Source organism: Haliotis cracherodii, unplaced genomic scaffold (genome assembly GCF_022045235.1).
Source record: "Haliotis cracherodii isolate W230 unplaced genomic scaffold, xgHalCrac1.p SCAF_3, whole genome shotgun sequence".
NCBI classification, from domain to species: domain Eukaryota; kingdom Metazoa; phylum Mollusca; class Gastropoda; order Lepetellida; family Haliotidae; genus Haliotis; species Haliotis cracherodii.
In genome coordinates this window covers 46,613,770-46,627,899 of record NW_027266286.1, presented here as the reverse complement: position 1 = coordinate 46,627,899, position 14,130 = coordinate 46,613,770, and the positions used below count along the sequence as shown (strand labels likewise).

General features: G+C 40.2%; 1 protein-coding gene across 1 annotated transcript; it reads right to left on the bottom strand.

Annotated features, from left to right (window-relative positions):
- Window positions 1-1,648: 1,648 nt before the first annotated feature.
- On the bottom strand, window positions 1,649-13,410 carry LOC139475478 (N-acetylglucosamine-1-phosphodiester alpha-N-acetylglucosaminidase-like). The gene is made up of 9 exons (XM_071258682.1): window positions 13,355-13,410; window positions 11,386-11,795; window positions 10,485-10,578; window positions 8,978-9,108; window positions 8,244-8,352; window positions 7,175-7,303; window positions 4,079-4,275; window positions 2,825-2,876; window positions 1,649-1,748 (listed from the first exon to the last, which is right to left on the bottom strand). Exons 1-9 carry the CDS (start codon window positions 13,408-13,410, stop codon window positions 1,649-1,651), a joined length of 1,278 nt encoding a protein of 425 aa, XP_071114783.1.
- Window positions 13,411-14,130: the final 720 nt, after the last annotated feature.

Genomic DNA, 14,130 nt, shown 5'->3' with positions numbered 1-14,130 from the left:
AGTTGTAAACCTCTTCCATCATTGTTGTCAAGCAAGATGGAACAATCATACCAATTATTGACCTGTGACATAGTTTCTTTAAACTTAGCTCGGCCCCATAATGCTCTTCGAGTAACGTGATTAAGCTGAATTAAATTAATCCTAAATCCTACTTATAGCTGAATATGATTTTGGTTAATCACACTCAACAGATGATACATTTGTCTAACTTAACAATCATTCACAATCATTAACAATCATTACTAATATTCATCATGTACTGAATACATGTGCACCTTGCAAATGTCTCTTACGGAGAAACATTGCTATTTTCCAGAATCAGCTAGTAAGTAATCTAAGTTTCAGTTATTACGAAACAAATGGAAAATTACAATTGATTTCATTATCTTTTATAATTGTTATGCAAGTATTTGACTTGCTTACTGTGGCAACATCACCGATCTCCTATAAAGACCCCTTTTGCAAAGTCCTGTGTAGACAATGAACGTCGAGAGAGCTGTTTATATACTACTTCCATGACGTCATATCTCGGAAATCGAAATCAGGAAATCAAATCAACATCATGTAAAACATCTAGTGCCTGACTTATGTCCCTCTTCTGGTACGCTTTGCATTCATGATGTGAAACAAATGCTTACGTCACTGTTTGTTTGAAAATTGCAAGGTTGTATCTACTTTAGGAGAGCCCCAAGGCTGTCATAGATTCAGAGTAATTTTATGACGCCATGTAATCTAAGAGGGTTTTGTGAAACGGCGTTAAACGTTTTGATGTGATTTACGTCCTGCTTTAGGAAGTCGTAGCGCAAAGAGAACTGCATCTTGGGACTTATTTAACCATAAACTACCCATTTCAATGGTAATTCATAATGTTTAGGAGGAACAACCCATCAGTTAGGCCTGTTCGGGGATTTTACGGCGATTTACGGCCCTAGATTTAGCATATTTGATTTTAAATCTATGCCCACCAACACACACGGTTAGTCTTAATTTAGGCACCTCATAATAGTAATAAAGTTTGCTCTAATCCCATGTGTATTACAAAGTCAAAGCACTTGGACGTAAGCATCCCCGTGCTTATATTTATAATAATTTGGGGCACAACTATAGGGGTAGAGCAAACTATATTTCTTAAATGAGCAGTGTCGAAAGTGTAAACAGTACATCTTACCAGCTTCGGGGTAACCAGTGACGTTACAATGGTCTCCTAGGGGAGATTGTTTGATCTTACTCAAGTGATATCTCCTGTGGAGCCAGCGTTGGATGATTAATTGTTATCACTACTATTCAAACATTTCCCTTCCGAGGTGATCAGTTTTCCATTTTTCTCTTCCCTCTGAGTGAGTAAGGTCTAACTCCGCTTTGAGCTGTATTCCAGTTATATCACGGCGTGTCAGCTTAACGTTTGAGTGATGCATGTCTTTTACCACATTGGTGAAACCCATGAACGCGGACAAAACTAGAAAATTTATCGGACCGGGATTCGAACCCACATTCACGGTGATCTGGCATGCCCAAGGGACGCAACTCTGCAAAGAATTGAGGCATCTTAGACAAAGTCATTTGTGCCCCATCTCTCATCTGAACCGGTGTAACTGTCTCTGGAAATGGGGAAGACAAACCTTCTTAACAGCCTCATATAATTACCGTATCATCGCTGCACGTCAAGGTGGATGAAGAGGAGGATGATGTTAATGATGATGCTCACAGCCGCGATAATACAAAGGACGACGGAGAGTAACCAATACGATCTGAAAATAACACTTCTCTTTGTTAATTATCAGAAACAGGCTTAACGAAGAAAAGAAGACCACCATATGACATCATCACGCCAAAGGATAAGGGACACAGTACGTCATTAACACACCAAAGGAGGACCATTGTATGATTTACACACCAAAGGAGAAGAACAATTGTATGTCATTCACACACGAAAGGAGAGTAACCATTGTATGGTTGACATACCGAAGCAGAAGATCATTGTATTACAATTATATAACACACGAAAGACGAAGAACCATTTTATGACATTCACACGACAGGGTCCTAAATTAACGATATTCACACATCAAAGGAAACGGGCCTTTGTATGATTCACACGCCAAAAGAGAATAATCAGTGTATGACATTCACTCGCTACAGAGGAAGCGCCATACTGTTATATTAACACCAAAGGAGGACAATTGTGCGGTTCACAAGCCGAAGGAGAAGAAATATTGTACGTCGTTCACACACCAACGAAGAGGGACCATGGTATGGTTCACAAGGTACAGGACAATGTCCAAATGCATGATATTCAAATATACGATATTGACACACCAAAAACACCAAAAGAAGAAGGGTCATTGTATGACATTCACGTACTATATACGATGGAACATTGCGAGGGGTGTGTGGGTGGGGGATGTGTGGTTGTGGGTGTGTGGGTGTGTGTGTGTGTGTGTGGGGGGGGGGGGGGGGGGTATGACTCACAACCTAAGAAATTAAGTTTTTAACTTGTCCCGTTGAGGGTAGTGTTCGTAAACTATAACACAAGTTTCGATATGGCACTTGCAAAAAAAATGATAACACAGTAGTCATGTGACAATCTGTCAAGCGAAATATATCACAATCAGAAACATTTGCTACCATAAACAGTGTCTGTTATGACTTTCTTCTTCTTACAGATGGTGATGTCATTTTCAGATGGTGACTTGTGCATTGTGAGCACTGACGTGCCCATCTGTATTGACCTGTCTGTGTCAGGTTTACTGTGTGTGTTTATATTATGTTCCTACCAGTGGTGATTCTACCATGCCAGGTGTACCGTGAGGTCTGACGCTCCTACCTGTACTGGTTTGACTGGTGTTGGGACTTCAACAGCCCTTGTGCTGCACCAGCTGCAGAAAAATCACCAAACAGTGTAAATTAGCAACCCTTCCTTGAAGATTTCATAGATGATACAACTACATTGTCATGTAGGTACTTATACCAAATACAGACTACTAGTATATTGTTACAAACATCCTTACTAGCTACAGTCTCTGATAATCCCAGTGCCCATATTGCTTACTTACTCACATATATCATCCCGACTGACGGGACTTCCAAGAGAATCTCATTGAACAATCAGAGAACCAGCGTCCCATATACATGTACCTAACTGACAGAACTTCCTATTGAACAATCACACTATACATACCAGTGTCTCATATACACATACCTAACTGGCAGAACTTCCCTGAGAATCTCATTTAACTATCACTGTACCAGTGCAATGTATTATCGACATTTAGCATAGAAATTAACAAACGATCACAACAATGATTCTAAGATTAGATTGACCTTAGAGCCTTTGTAGAGGTGGGGTTTCCCCTTAGTCATACGGCAAAAACCTAAGGTTGCACACGCTGTCCCATCATAAGACTGATGACTCCTTTCCGCCAAACTGACAGTACCAGGGACAGGCCAAGAAGCGACCGTTGGCCAGGCCCAGCGAGTACCACTTCCTTTGGTTTTTGCACCTTAGGAACAGATTCGTGACGTCATCACTTGCATCTACCCTTGGTCGTCAATTCAGGTGAAGGACTTATCATTTCTTATTTTTTGTGGTGACACCTAACTTATGTGGGTTTCAAAAGGATCTGACACAGTGTATGTCATGTAATATGTGTCACACTATATTACCCGTCACTCACTAACCAACTGTTCAAGCACCTTGCGCAATTAGTCTGATTGAAGCACACATGTACACTCCCAAGGGTTTACAATGTGCATGCGTGCAAAATGAAAACTCTCTTGTTACTCCAGCAACAAACTTTCATATGTTGTATAGGAATGACGTACTATGGATATGTATCTGATTGTGCGTTTGGTAGTTTGTAGATTGAGTTTTTTGTTTGAGAGTTGCTTATTAATAAAGAATAATATAAGAAAAACTGTTTCCGGGAAACAAAAACACACAAACAAAGCAGTGTCGATATTTTAAGATGAAACATGGTACTATGTTGATACTTTTGTCAAATATAAACTATGATGATTGTATACACATTATTGATGTGTTCAAAATCAAACTTTTGGGGTATATATATAACAATCGGACCTGATGTTGTTCCATGTTGGTTGCATTTCGGTGAACACTGCTGGATGTCACACGCTGGCCCTGACCTGTGATCTGAGCATTCACACACTCCCATCTCACAGGTCCCATGCCCTGAACAGTTACCCTGGTCACGCTCTGGCTCATGTACACACAGGATGGTGGTCACCTGGCGCTCACAGTTGAATATCTTGTCAGGGCTGAATGAAAAGACGAATAAAGAGGCGATGAGTGTGTAGAATACCGAGATAAATACTGAGTGAGTGAGATATTGAGTGAGTGTGTGAGTGAGGTAATCCATTGGATAATAGCTATGAAAACATGAAACAGAACCGATCCTTCAGTAGAATCATTAGAAAGGTTTGAATACAAGCTCTCTGCACGGCTTAAGCAAGGTGGGGTGGCTACAGATTCAAATAAAGCATTCGGTTTGCAATACGGTTACACCTGTTGATCACAAAACAGTTTTGTTTGATTAGTTTTATTGGTCATAGGTTAAATCAAAATCCGACTGAAATTACATCGATTTTCCTCCTTCAAAGTGGCAACAACAAAATACTCCGACATCTTAATTCGATCTGAATCATTGATCTCTAAGGAAAGGGCATTTACGTGTTACATGTAACACTGTTATCGAGATGTCTGTTGTCATTACTCCTTCAAGCCCCTGTTATGTCTAGACAGAAATATTGCTTGAATGAAGAATTAAATTTAGATTTATTGGTTCATATGCACTGACGAGCAAAATAAAATATTCCAACTTCTAACAACATCTATTCCTTTAACTAAAGACTAACATAATTGTGGATGGATGTCAAAGTATATACATAATATGCATTCATGCATGGCAAATTTGCAATATATATTGTTACGGAGCTACTTAAATTCCCTAAAAGCTGGAAAATCACGGGAACGTTGGTCATTCACGGATTACTAGAACGTCTGGGGTTGTGGTTGACGTAAGCGTAGGCGTCTATCCAATTCATCCAACAGGTGCTCCAGTGGGTTCAAATCCGGGGATCTGGTGGGTGATGAACATAAACGTTGTTGTTTTGTAGAAAGGCTCCATGCTGTATGCGGCCGAGAGTTGTCCTGCTGGAATACATCATTGCCGTTGCCTGCAATTGGGAGGACGTGTGGTAGGAGAAATTCGTTGATGTATCGTTGAGCCGTAAGATTGCCCTGCATATGGATCAAACCTGGGCTCTTGGTAGTCCCAACCTTAGCCGATCACGTGTTTGCCAACGCTGATGAAACCGTCCCCATAGCACTGTGGTGATCCTATGCGATTAATTATACCTGGCTACAGGTGATCGGGATTGCCCTGTCTGCAAGCGTCCTATGACCTTATTTCTTTGCACTTCTGTTAATCCTGGCATGTTGTTGAACTGTCACTGTTCGATTGATGCTGATGCCAGGCAATCAAAAGCCCTGCATTTTAATACCGCCCATAGTGCTGCTGCACGTTCAGTACGTGCAGCTCCTTGGTCCTTTCTATAATGCACTGGGTCCGTTTTCCCCGACTAATTATACCTCTTCATTTTGCCCCAAATGGTCCGCTAATGTCGCAAATGTTGCTTTTATGGCCACAAATATCAGTATAGCGATTTAGAAGAGTATGTGTGTGTGTATGTATATATATATATATATTTATATGTGTGTGTGTGCGTGCGTGAGTGCGCGTGCGTGCGTGCGTGCGTGCGTGCGTGCGTGCGTGTGTGTCAGATATTAATCTTGAAAATAGTATATGCTATTCACCGAGGAAAACGCTAAACTACGACGGGTGGTTAAACATTCTAAATCTGACGGCGGAGTCAGAGTACAAGACTATTGAATTAACAGGTCTACATAAAAGTCATTTAATCGGTTCCCATAAATAGTGTCGGATAAAGCCGATTGTCGAGTTAACAAGTGTCGGATTAAAGAGACTTGAATGAATGTTAGACTGCGTTGATGGAGTTGGTTGCTAATCTTCTACATAATCCCCTCCGAGATCCACGCACTGCTGCCACATTTGGACGATGCTTGAGAGCCTGGATCCCATAGATGGATATGCAACTTCTTTATTACAATTAGTCCTCCTGGTTGTATAAAAACGTCATCATCATAAAGTTTGCTTACAGTTCTCCCTTCGCGTAGGGAAAAGGTTGCAATCTGAAGGTACAAATCTGGTAAATGTGGTGGATGTGCGCATGCAATGAGTTCAAAGCCACTGTCATGCATTGCGGACAACAAACTCGTGTACAGGTGCATTGACCCCGTGGAACAAGTCACCTTTAGTGAATTGTCCACGGTGTTTAGCCGTGATCATGATATTCTTGCACAGATGCCTTCGCAGGTATCATACTATTGGTCATACTATTGGAATCACAGAAATCCGAAGCCGTCACCAGTTGATGGAACAGACTTTCCCTCCTTCGTCGGAGGGGGTGTTACGTGTTTCCACTGCTTGGACTGTTGTTAAAAGTCGTGCAGTCAGTGTAAACCAAAGACGCACTAATGGTTTCATATCGCTGAACAAAATCAGCAATGTCTGCTTCAAAACGACGTAAATTCTCACGAGAGATGACGAACACGGAACGTGTCTACATCAGGAGTCGGAAGCCTGGGAAACCATTGTTCTGAGACTTTTGTCATGCCCAGTTCATTCATCAGAATGTTCTAAATTCTCTCATGAGATATGCCCTCTGTATAGGCTATGTGACGTGTGGTCGTCGAGCATCCATTATCACAACAATTCCCTTCATATATCAACAATTCCCTTCATGGTGTCAGTTGCACTGACCAGGCCATCTTCGAGGCTCTCCAGAAAATGACGGATTAGTTTCCTCTAAAGCCGATACAATGGATAGCTGTTTGAGTCGGTTGGAGTTAGCAGTAGCAAATATATATACGCATTACATGAACACTGTTAAGGGTATATCGAAAATGTGAACAGTTAAAAGAACAGGTGTAGAGTTTTGATTCAAATTTGAATTGAATATTGAACATCCAATGAGATCTTGGAATTTTGACGGTAATATGCGTACAATAGACCACCAACAACATGTCTCCAAAGCAGTATGATTTAGACAAACGATAACACTGGGATGCCCTCACCATTCATCTGACGGATGGCTGACGAGTGTACCGTTTATAACTGTTGTGGCCGAACCTCCACTGTCAAGGTTAATGGCATTGACAAAGCCAAGGTCAAGCAATATGGATGCCATCTCGTGGAGGTCAACTCTTTTAAAATAAAAGTAAATATCACTTTTCAGTTTCGTTTATTGAAAAAGTTAAAACTAGAAGTGACCTATCCTCTATATTATCCTGTGTATTTATCTCCATATTGTTTTGCCTGGTTGCCTGGCCACAACAAAGCTTTGTTTTTTTAAGTCTCTTATCATTAACTTAGCACAAGTTTTCATTCGCTCAAGAGCTGGAATTCAACAGACAATTCTAATTGCCTTTTCTGACCACACGTTCGCGATAGATAGAAAAATAAATCTTATCCTTGGTACTTTGACTGGTCAAAGTGGACCTTTATGCAAAAAGATGTTCCACTTGAATTTGAGTTGAGTCCAGTGATGGTGATATGGCTGTTTGATTCAATCACGACAGGACAGTGTAATTGTTTTCATTGGACGTTGAATATTAACGTCATGTTATTCGAAACGAAGTTTTGGTCGCGAATGGGTCCAGGATACACGTCATGATAGAATGGAGATATGATACACTGGATGGTCGAGGATTGGTCTGTAACAATAGACTGATATAGTTGCATTGACAATATGCATGTATGGGTGACTTGGTCAGGATAATGAAAGACGTGCTGATCTATCGATAGTTTCGCTAGTCGGAATAACGTGACCAGTTACTTTATCTTTCTGTATAATCCAGAGTCAAAATCGCAATAAGAGTTATTTTGCTTTAACTTCAGAATAGGTTCATAACTTTATATCAGACACAAGTGCAGGGGTGGAAGAAATTTAATTCTTGTGTATTTTTTTTTCAAATAATTGCATGAACCTATAAATTAACAACCTTGCATAGTTTTTGCATCATGGGAACAGCTACAATGAGACGACTTAAGCCTTACATGTGGGTTGGAAATTGGAAGCAAGATGGGTGTAGGTGAAAATATCATAATGAACTTAATACTTATAAAAAGCGTCACTGAACTTACCCGATATTCCCCTTCGCCACATCGACATGGGCAATAAGGATGCGGCCGTCTTTGTCATGACCGACAGCAACTCGAGATTTTTGGATGGAAGCAAACTCTCTCAGTGTTACTAAAATCAGGATTTTATTTCAGGTTTATGTGATCCATCCTTTGAAAGTGAAGATATATGATTGTGTGTTTTTCAGAGAAAGAGAAAATAACATACATTGTCTCTGGTATCGCAAGAGTATTTGTTTGGCACCATTTACTAATTTTTACAATAAATCTAACCAAATATGAATTATTGGTGTATTAAGCATTTTGTCAAGAAATAAACTTATCAAACTCGTGCCATGTCACTAACCCCAGGGCTTTTCAGAAAGTTTATTTTTGTATGGTTCAGCTATGTTCACGGTGATCATGGTGAGCAATGTGTTCCAATGACATTTATAATAATACCTCCTGCAAAACGCCTGTTATCGGAAATGTTAGAAATTTGGTTCCAAAAGTACAGGATATTCTTTGTTGAGTTGAAGTTTCTTCATACAATCAAGGGTCGTATACAATTATGTGAATGTTGTACCTTTTATGTCTTAAATCTTATATTTCAAGATATACGTCTCAACATCTACACAGCAAAAAAAGATTACTTTGTGACTGAGATACTGTAAACGTATAATCTTCATTCGCCATCAGCAATCTTACAGCTATTCACAGCATCAGGGTAGAATAAGGAAAGACGTAGGGATACATGCTTGATGTCGGCGTCGAACACTCGTTCTTGATGCTTTCGTCAACATAGATCTCCCCTTCCTTCAGGAGCCATATGGCACCTCCAACTAGCTGGGTAAACCGATGTGTCATCAGATCCTGCTGTGACAGATACCTGCACGTAGATGTAGAATACATAGAGAATAACCAAAAGACGAGGAACTTGCCGCATTCATTTACGAGGGATAGATAATGCGTAATTCCTCGCAGCTCGTTGGTTATTCATATATTACTCATTGTCATTTTGAGAGAGAAAATTAATAAACGCATGAAATGTCAACCCTACAGGGAAGCGTCAGTGAAGATAACATATTGCTGGATGACGTAATAAAACAATATATGACGTCATGAACAGTAGATGACGTCATATCGTAATTTGCAACAAAGAGACATCGTGACGTCATATTCACTTGACCAATCAGCATTAATAATCTCTATTATGAGCATGTACAAATATATATAGAATACTAAACGAGTTCCCGTGTGATACCAATTTTATGAAACGAGTGAATAGTTCTGGTATCTGACGAGCGAAAGCGAGTCAGTCACCACAACTATTCACGAGTTTCATAAAATTGGTTTTACACGGGAGCGAGTTTAGTATTTTATTTATTAATTGCCATTTATATTGTTTTTAGAATTATACTGTTGAGTATGAATAGGCTGACACCTACACGATCCATGGCTTAATCCAATTGAGTTTAACAGAATAATACTTCAAACACGTCAAAAGTTGAAGCGTATGAATTTAATATCATACAATGGTCAATCTTTAGAATTCAGGCGTCCGTCCCACAAAGTTATCGTAGCGCTAAGGCTATCGCAACTCACATACTTTAACGTAGACTACCGGCTGTCGTTACCGCTACCGCTACAATACGATCGCCTTGTGGAACGGGGCCTTGCACCACAAAGTTTACAATCACGTCACAATACCCGATGACGTAATTTGTAGAATTTTGTTGCAAGATCCATCGGCGAAACAATGCCATGTGACGTCAGCCTAGCAACAAGGTTGCTGGGGTCATCGAGTGTGCATAAGCTGCTCCCAGTGATCTATCATCTCGCTACGCAATGTCGTTGAATAAGCCAAGGGATGTTGAGAGCTTTCAATATTTGTTCGTGAAACGTGTTCCGGGAGTACATAAGCAGGCGTTTTGGTATTACACAATGTGTAATACAGCTGTATGTTTATTAAACGGGTGATCTCTTCACGGGCAAGTAATAAATAGAGAATGCTACACTCATTCTCGTTAGATACCATTTTTACGAAACGAGTGGATATTCTATGGTATCTGACCATTTACATCTGAATGTTATACTGTTTTCTTTACCTATGTATTTAATGGATTATTTTTATTACTTGCCAGTGAAGAGATCACCCGTTTAATAAATATACACCTGTATTGCACATGTGGCGCTTTAGACAATGGGGACACCCCGTTGGGACGCCTGGCGGGGAAGACTTCCAACATCTTGACCCCGACTTACCCTGCGAAGATGTAGCCGTCTGCAGTGATGCCGAAGTGAGCATTTTGCACCCCACCACTGTCACTGACCAGTCTCCCATCGCTGTAGATGTTGCCTGTGAACAAAGCAGTAATCATTGAGTGAGTTGGGTTAATCCCCGTTTAAGTAGAATGTCAGTTATATCGATTCTGTTCCGTTTTCGTTCTTGTTGCTTATTAAACAGGAGACTAGTCGTAATAGAACAGAAAGAGCATAATATATATTAATATATAATATATATTAATGACATAAAATAATATATAACATATATTAATAACATAAAATAATATCATGGACTATTGAAAGTAGGCAACCGGCTATAGCCAGGATATACAGTATCTCCCACATTACCGTCTCTAAACTTTAGTATCGGCACAGCAATATGATACATCAAGAAAACAGCTACAACAGCAACAATTCCAGGAGAGCAGAAGATATGTGATCAGAAAGTGCAATTCACCATGAACGTTTTTCAACCAACTGCATTTGGGATCGGTAGCCTTAAGCTTGGAGGTGGCAGAGTAATGATGTGGGCGCCCATCTTTCACCCAGAGCAAGGCAGTTAACGACCCAACGCTCTTGAAATAAAATCATACAGACGCATGTTGTTCCCATGCTAATGTCACGTTGTGAAACCTTTATACGTGTCATTCAATTTTGAGTCCGCCGTGTAGCGTCCAGGTCGGTATTGGTCCCATTAAAAGGTGAATGTATCGCTTTGTCAGGTTTGGTTGATGGCGTCCTCGACGGAGTGGTGTTAATCACTGGCCATGGATTACCTGGTCCAGACTCTTTTACTTACACACCGCCGCCATATGCAATATTGTATTACTGAGGGCAGCGTTAAACAAACAAAACAGAAAATGCATTGGTCAGTACTTACCATAACATTCTCCAGTGTCTATGTTAAAAAAGCCTGCGCTGATAGCCAGCACACAACGTTTCTGTTTGGCACTCTCCCTCACCGTGACTCTCTGAGCACTCCCCTTTCTACATGTCCCAGGAGCACCCGGCTCAAGAACCGAAAACGTTTTCAAAGGGTTGTTTACTTTCTGAAATAACACGTTGACAATTCTTCTGTCATAATAATACTTTCCTATGCTCTTGAGTTGATGTCGAGACTCCACAAGCGGCAAAGTTAGGTTGACACTGATGTGTGCCTTATGTTTCATGTGTGTCAAATTTCCAATCTTGACATGTTGGCACTGTCGCACTCCTTGATGAGAACCGGGACGGAACATGTATTGTAGCAACAGGTTTATCCCATCAATAATGAACGTTTTATCACTGCAAGTAAAACCAAATGACATGATTGAATATTGATGATAAGCACATGGTATATCATATTGCACGCAAAAATTGAAAAACAATATGTATGTGGTATTGGTTATCAAAAGGTGGATTTAGGTTACAAATTCGAAACAGCCTTGATTAAAAAACATGTTGTCGTATGTATGATGTGCACAAATGGAAATGTTGCTGGAGTTTCCCTTCACCTGTTCATATTTTAATATCAGTGTTTTATATATCACTACCAGGGAGCTTCTTAACTTTAGAAAAGTGTGCTGCCAATATGCGTTGTCCAGACCTAAAACAAGAACCTGTGTTTTACAAAACAAGACGGCGACCACCAAGAAAGCATAATCGTTAATGGGATATGTAGAACCGCGCTGTAAATGCTTCAGCGCATATTGGCAGACTTTTCGAACGGGATGGTCTATAGCGCACAGTAGAAAAAAATGATTTTAAAAGATGAACGAATGAGGAATGAGGAATATAAAAGCGACGAACTCATTTCCGATGCCGTTGGACCTCTCTTCCGATAGCAGCTTGGACCTGTTATTGGACACGATGATTATTTTATTGAATTGCTATGTAACAATAAAATGTTTCGTGCATGAAATAAGTAGAACATGTTATCCGTTTCCCGAACACCTTTATGCAGACTAGTTCATTGTTTCAATCAAAATGGCCAGATGAGTGACTTAAATCTCAATATAGCAAGAAAACATCGATGTCCCAGATGTCTTCTGTGCAACAATGAGACGTTTAATGATTCAACGATCGTCGGTTAGAATCACAGATCATTTGGTTCATAAGCAACATAACCGTGATCAAAGACTTCTTTTCTCCTACACTTAGCTCACATACAAAAACATATTGAAAAACTGTCGTAAAATAATACTCACAGACTGATAAGTGCACGTCAGACAGTTACAGGTAATCTAATGCCGTCACCAGTTTCGAATTTCTTGTGTGTTATCAGGCATAAACACTAACGATGAATATCATGTTATCCCAGTGTATAATATCGCCAGCCCCATCTGTTGCTACTTTTAGTGTCGTGCTACATGAATGGTCTTAACACGAAAGTGCGGTGGCGAATGAATTCATGCTATTTTTCAAACTAATGAAAAGATAATATACACACTGTGTACTCGAAGGTGATGGTTTCACGAAGTAGGAGATTCAGCATGGTTACTCCACCGCAACTTGGCCTACGGGTCGTATTAAACCATGGATAGTTTTGTGCGTTGTCATGGCTGGTATGTAACCTCTCATCACATACCAATATGTACTGGCTTCGTCCGTGTACATATTGTGAAGACCCGTGAAGATCCGGGTTAGAATAGGTTTTCAGCAACCCATGCTTGTCGTAAAAGGCGCCTATGCTCGTCGTAAGATGATTGATACATGTCACCGTATCCCAGTTGCATGGATTGATGCTCATGATGTCGAGCACTGCATTGTCTGGTCCAGACTCGATTAATTACTGACCGCTGTAATATAGCTCGACTATTGCTGCGTGGGGCGTTAAACAAACAAACATAGTCACGTGATAATACCTGTATATTTGAACCGAAACACCAAGTGCAACAAGAGTTAGCAGTCTGAAGAACATCGCCATCAAGCCGATTATCCGTCCACTGTCGTTGCTCTATCTGGTGTAGCTCAACCCAGCTCGACTCTGGAGTAGGAAGGTAGATGCAGTAATTAAATTGCCTTCTGATTGACAAATGAAACAAAAATGTAACTTGTTTTTGCGAAAAAAACAACGGTGATATATAATGCGATAAAATGGATATATATGCCAAGTCAAAGCAATTATTCACCCAACAAATTACGGGTACAAGGCACAAGTCAAACTAGTTATTTTAATCGGACATTTTTGTCGCTGACACGTCGAATCTGGACATGTCCTCCACATGTGGACCATAAAAACCTTTTGAAAGCTATACCGAGGTTTTGATTGTTTTAACCTTGATCAAACAACATTTGAGCAAGACTCTTTCTTTTTGGATAACGAGCATGCCCAATTGTACCCCAAAAGTTGTAAAATGTAAACACCAAAGGCTGGAGCTGCTAGAATATTGCTCGACATAAAAGGAAAGTTGAAATCATTCCTCTTGTACAATCTTGAGGATGGTGTTTTGTCATAGATCTAGATATGAAACACACTCACAGTCTCCTCTATTTCTGATTCAGTTTAGATGTGTCTATTTCCCTATAGGCCAGGCCATGGCAAAAATGCATATCTGCATGAAAAACGTAAGATCACATATGGGTGTTTGTGTTCATCAGGAAAGATTGGGTCGGTGATTTTCCATGTACAAAGAGTTGAATTTGT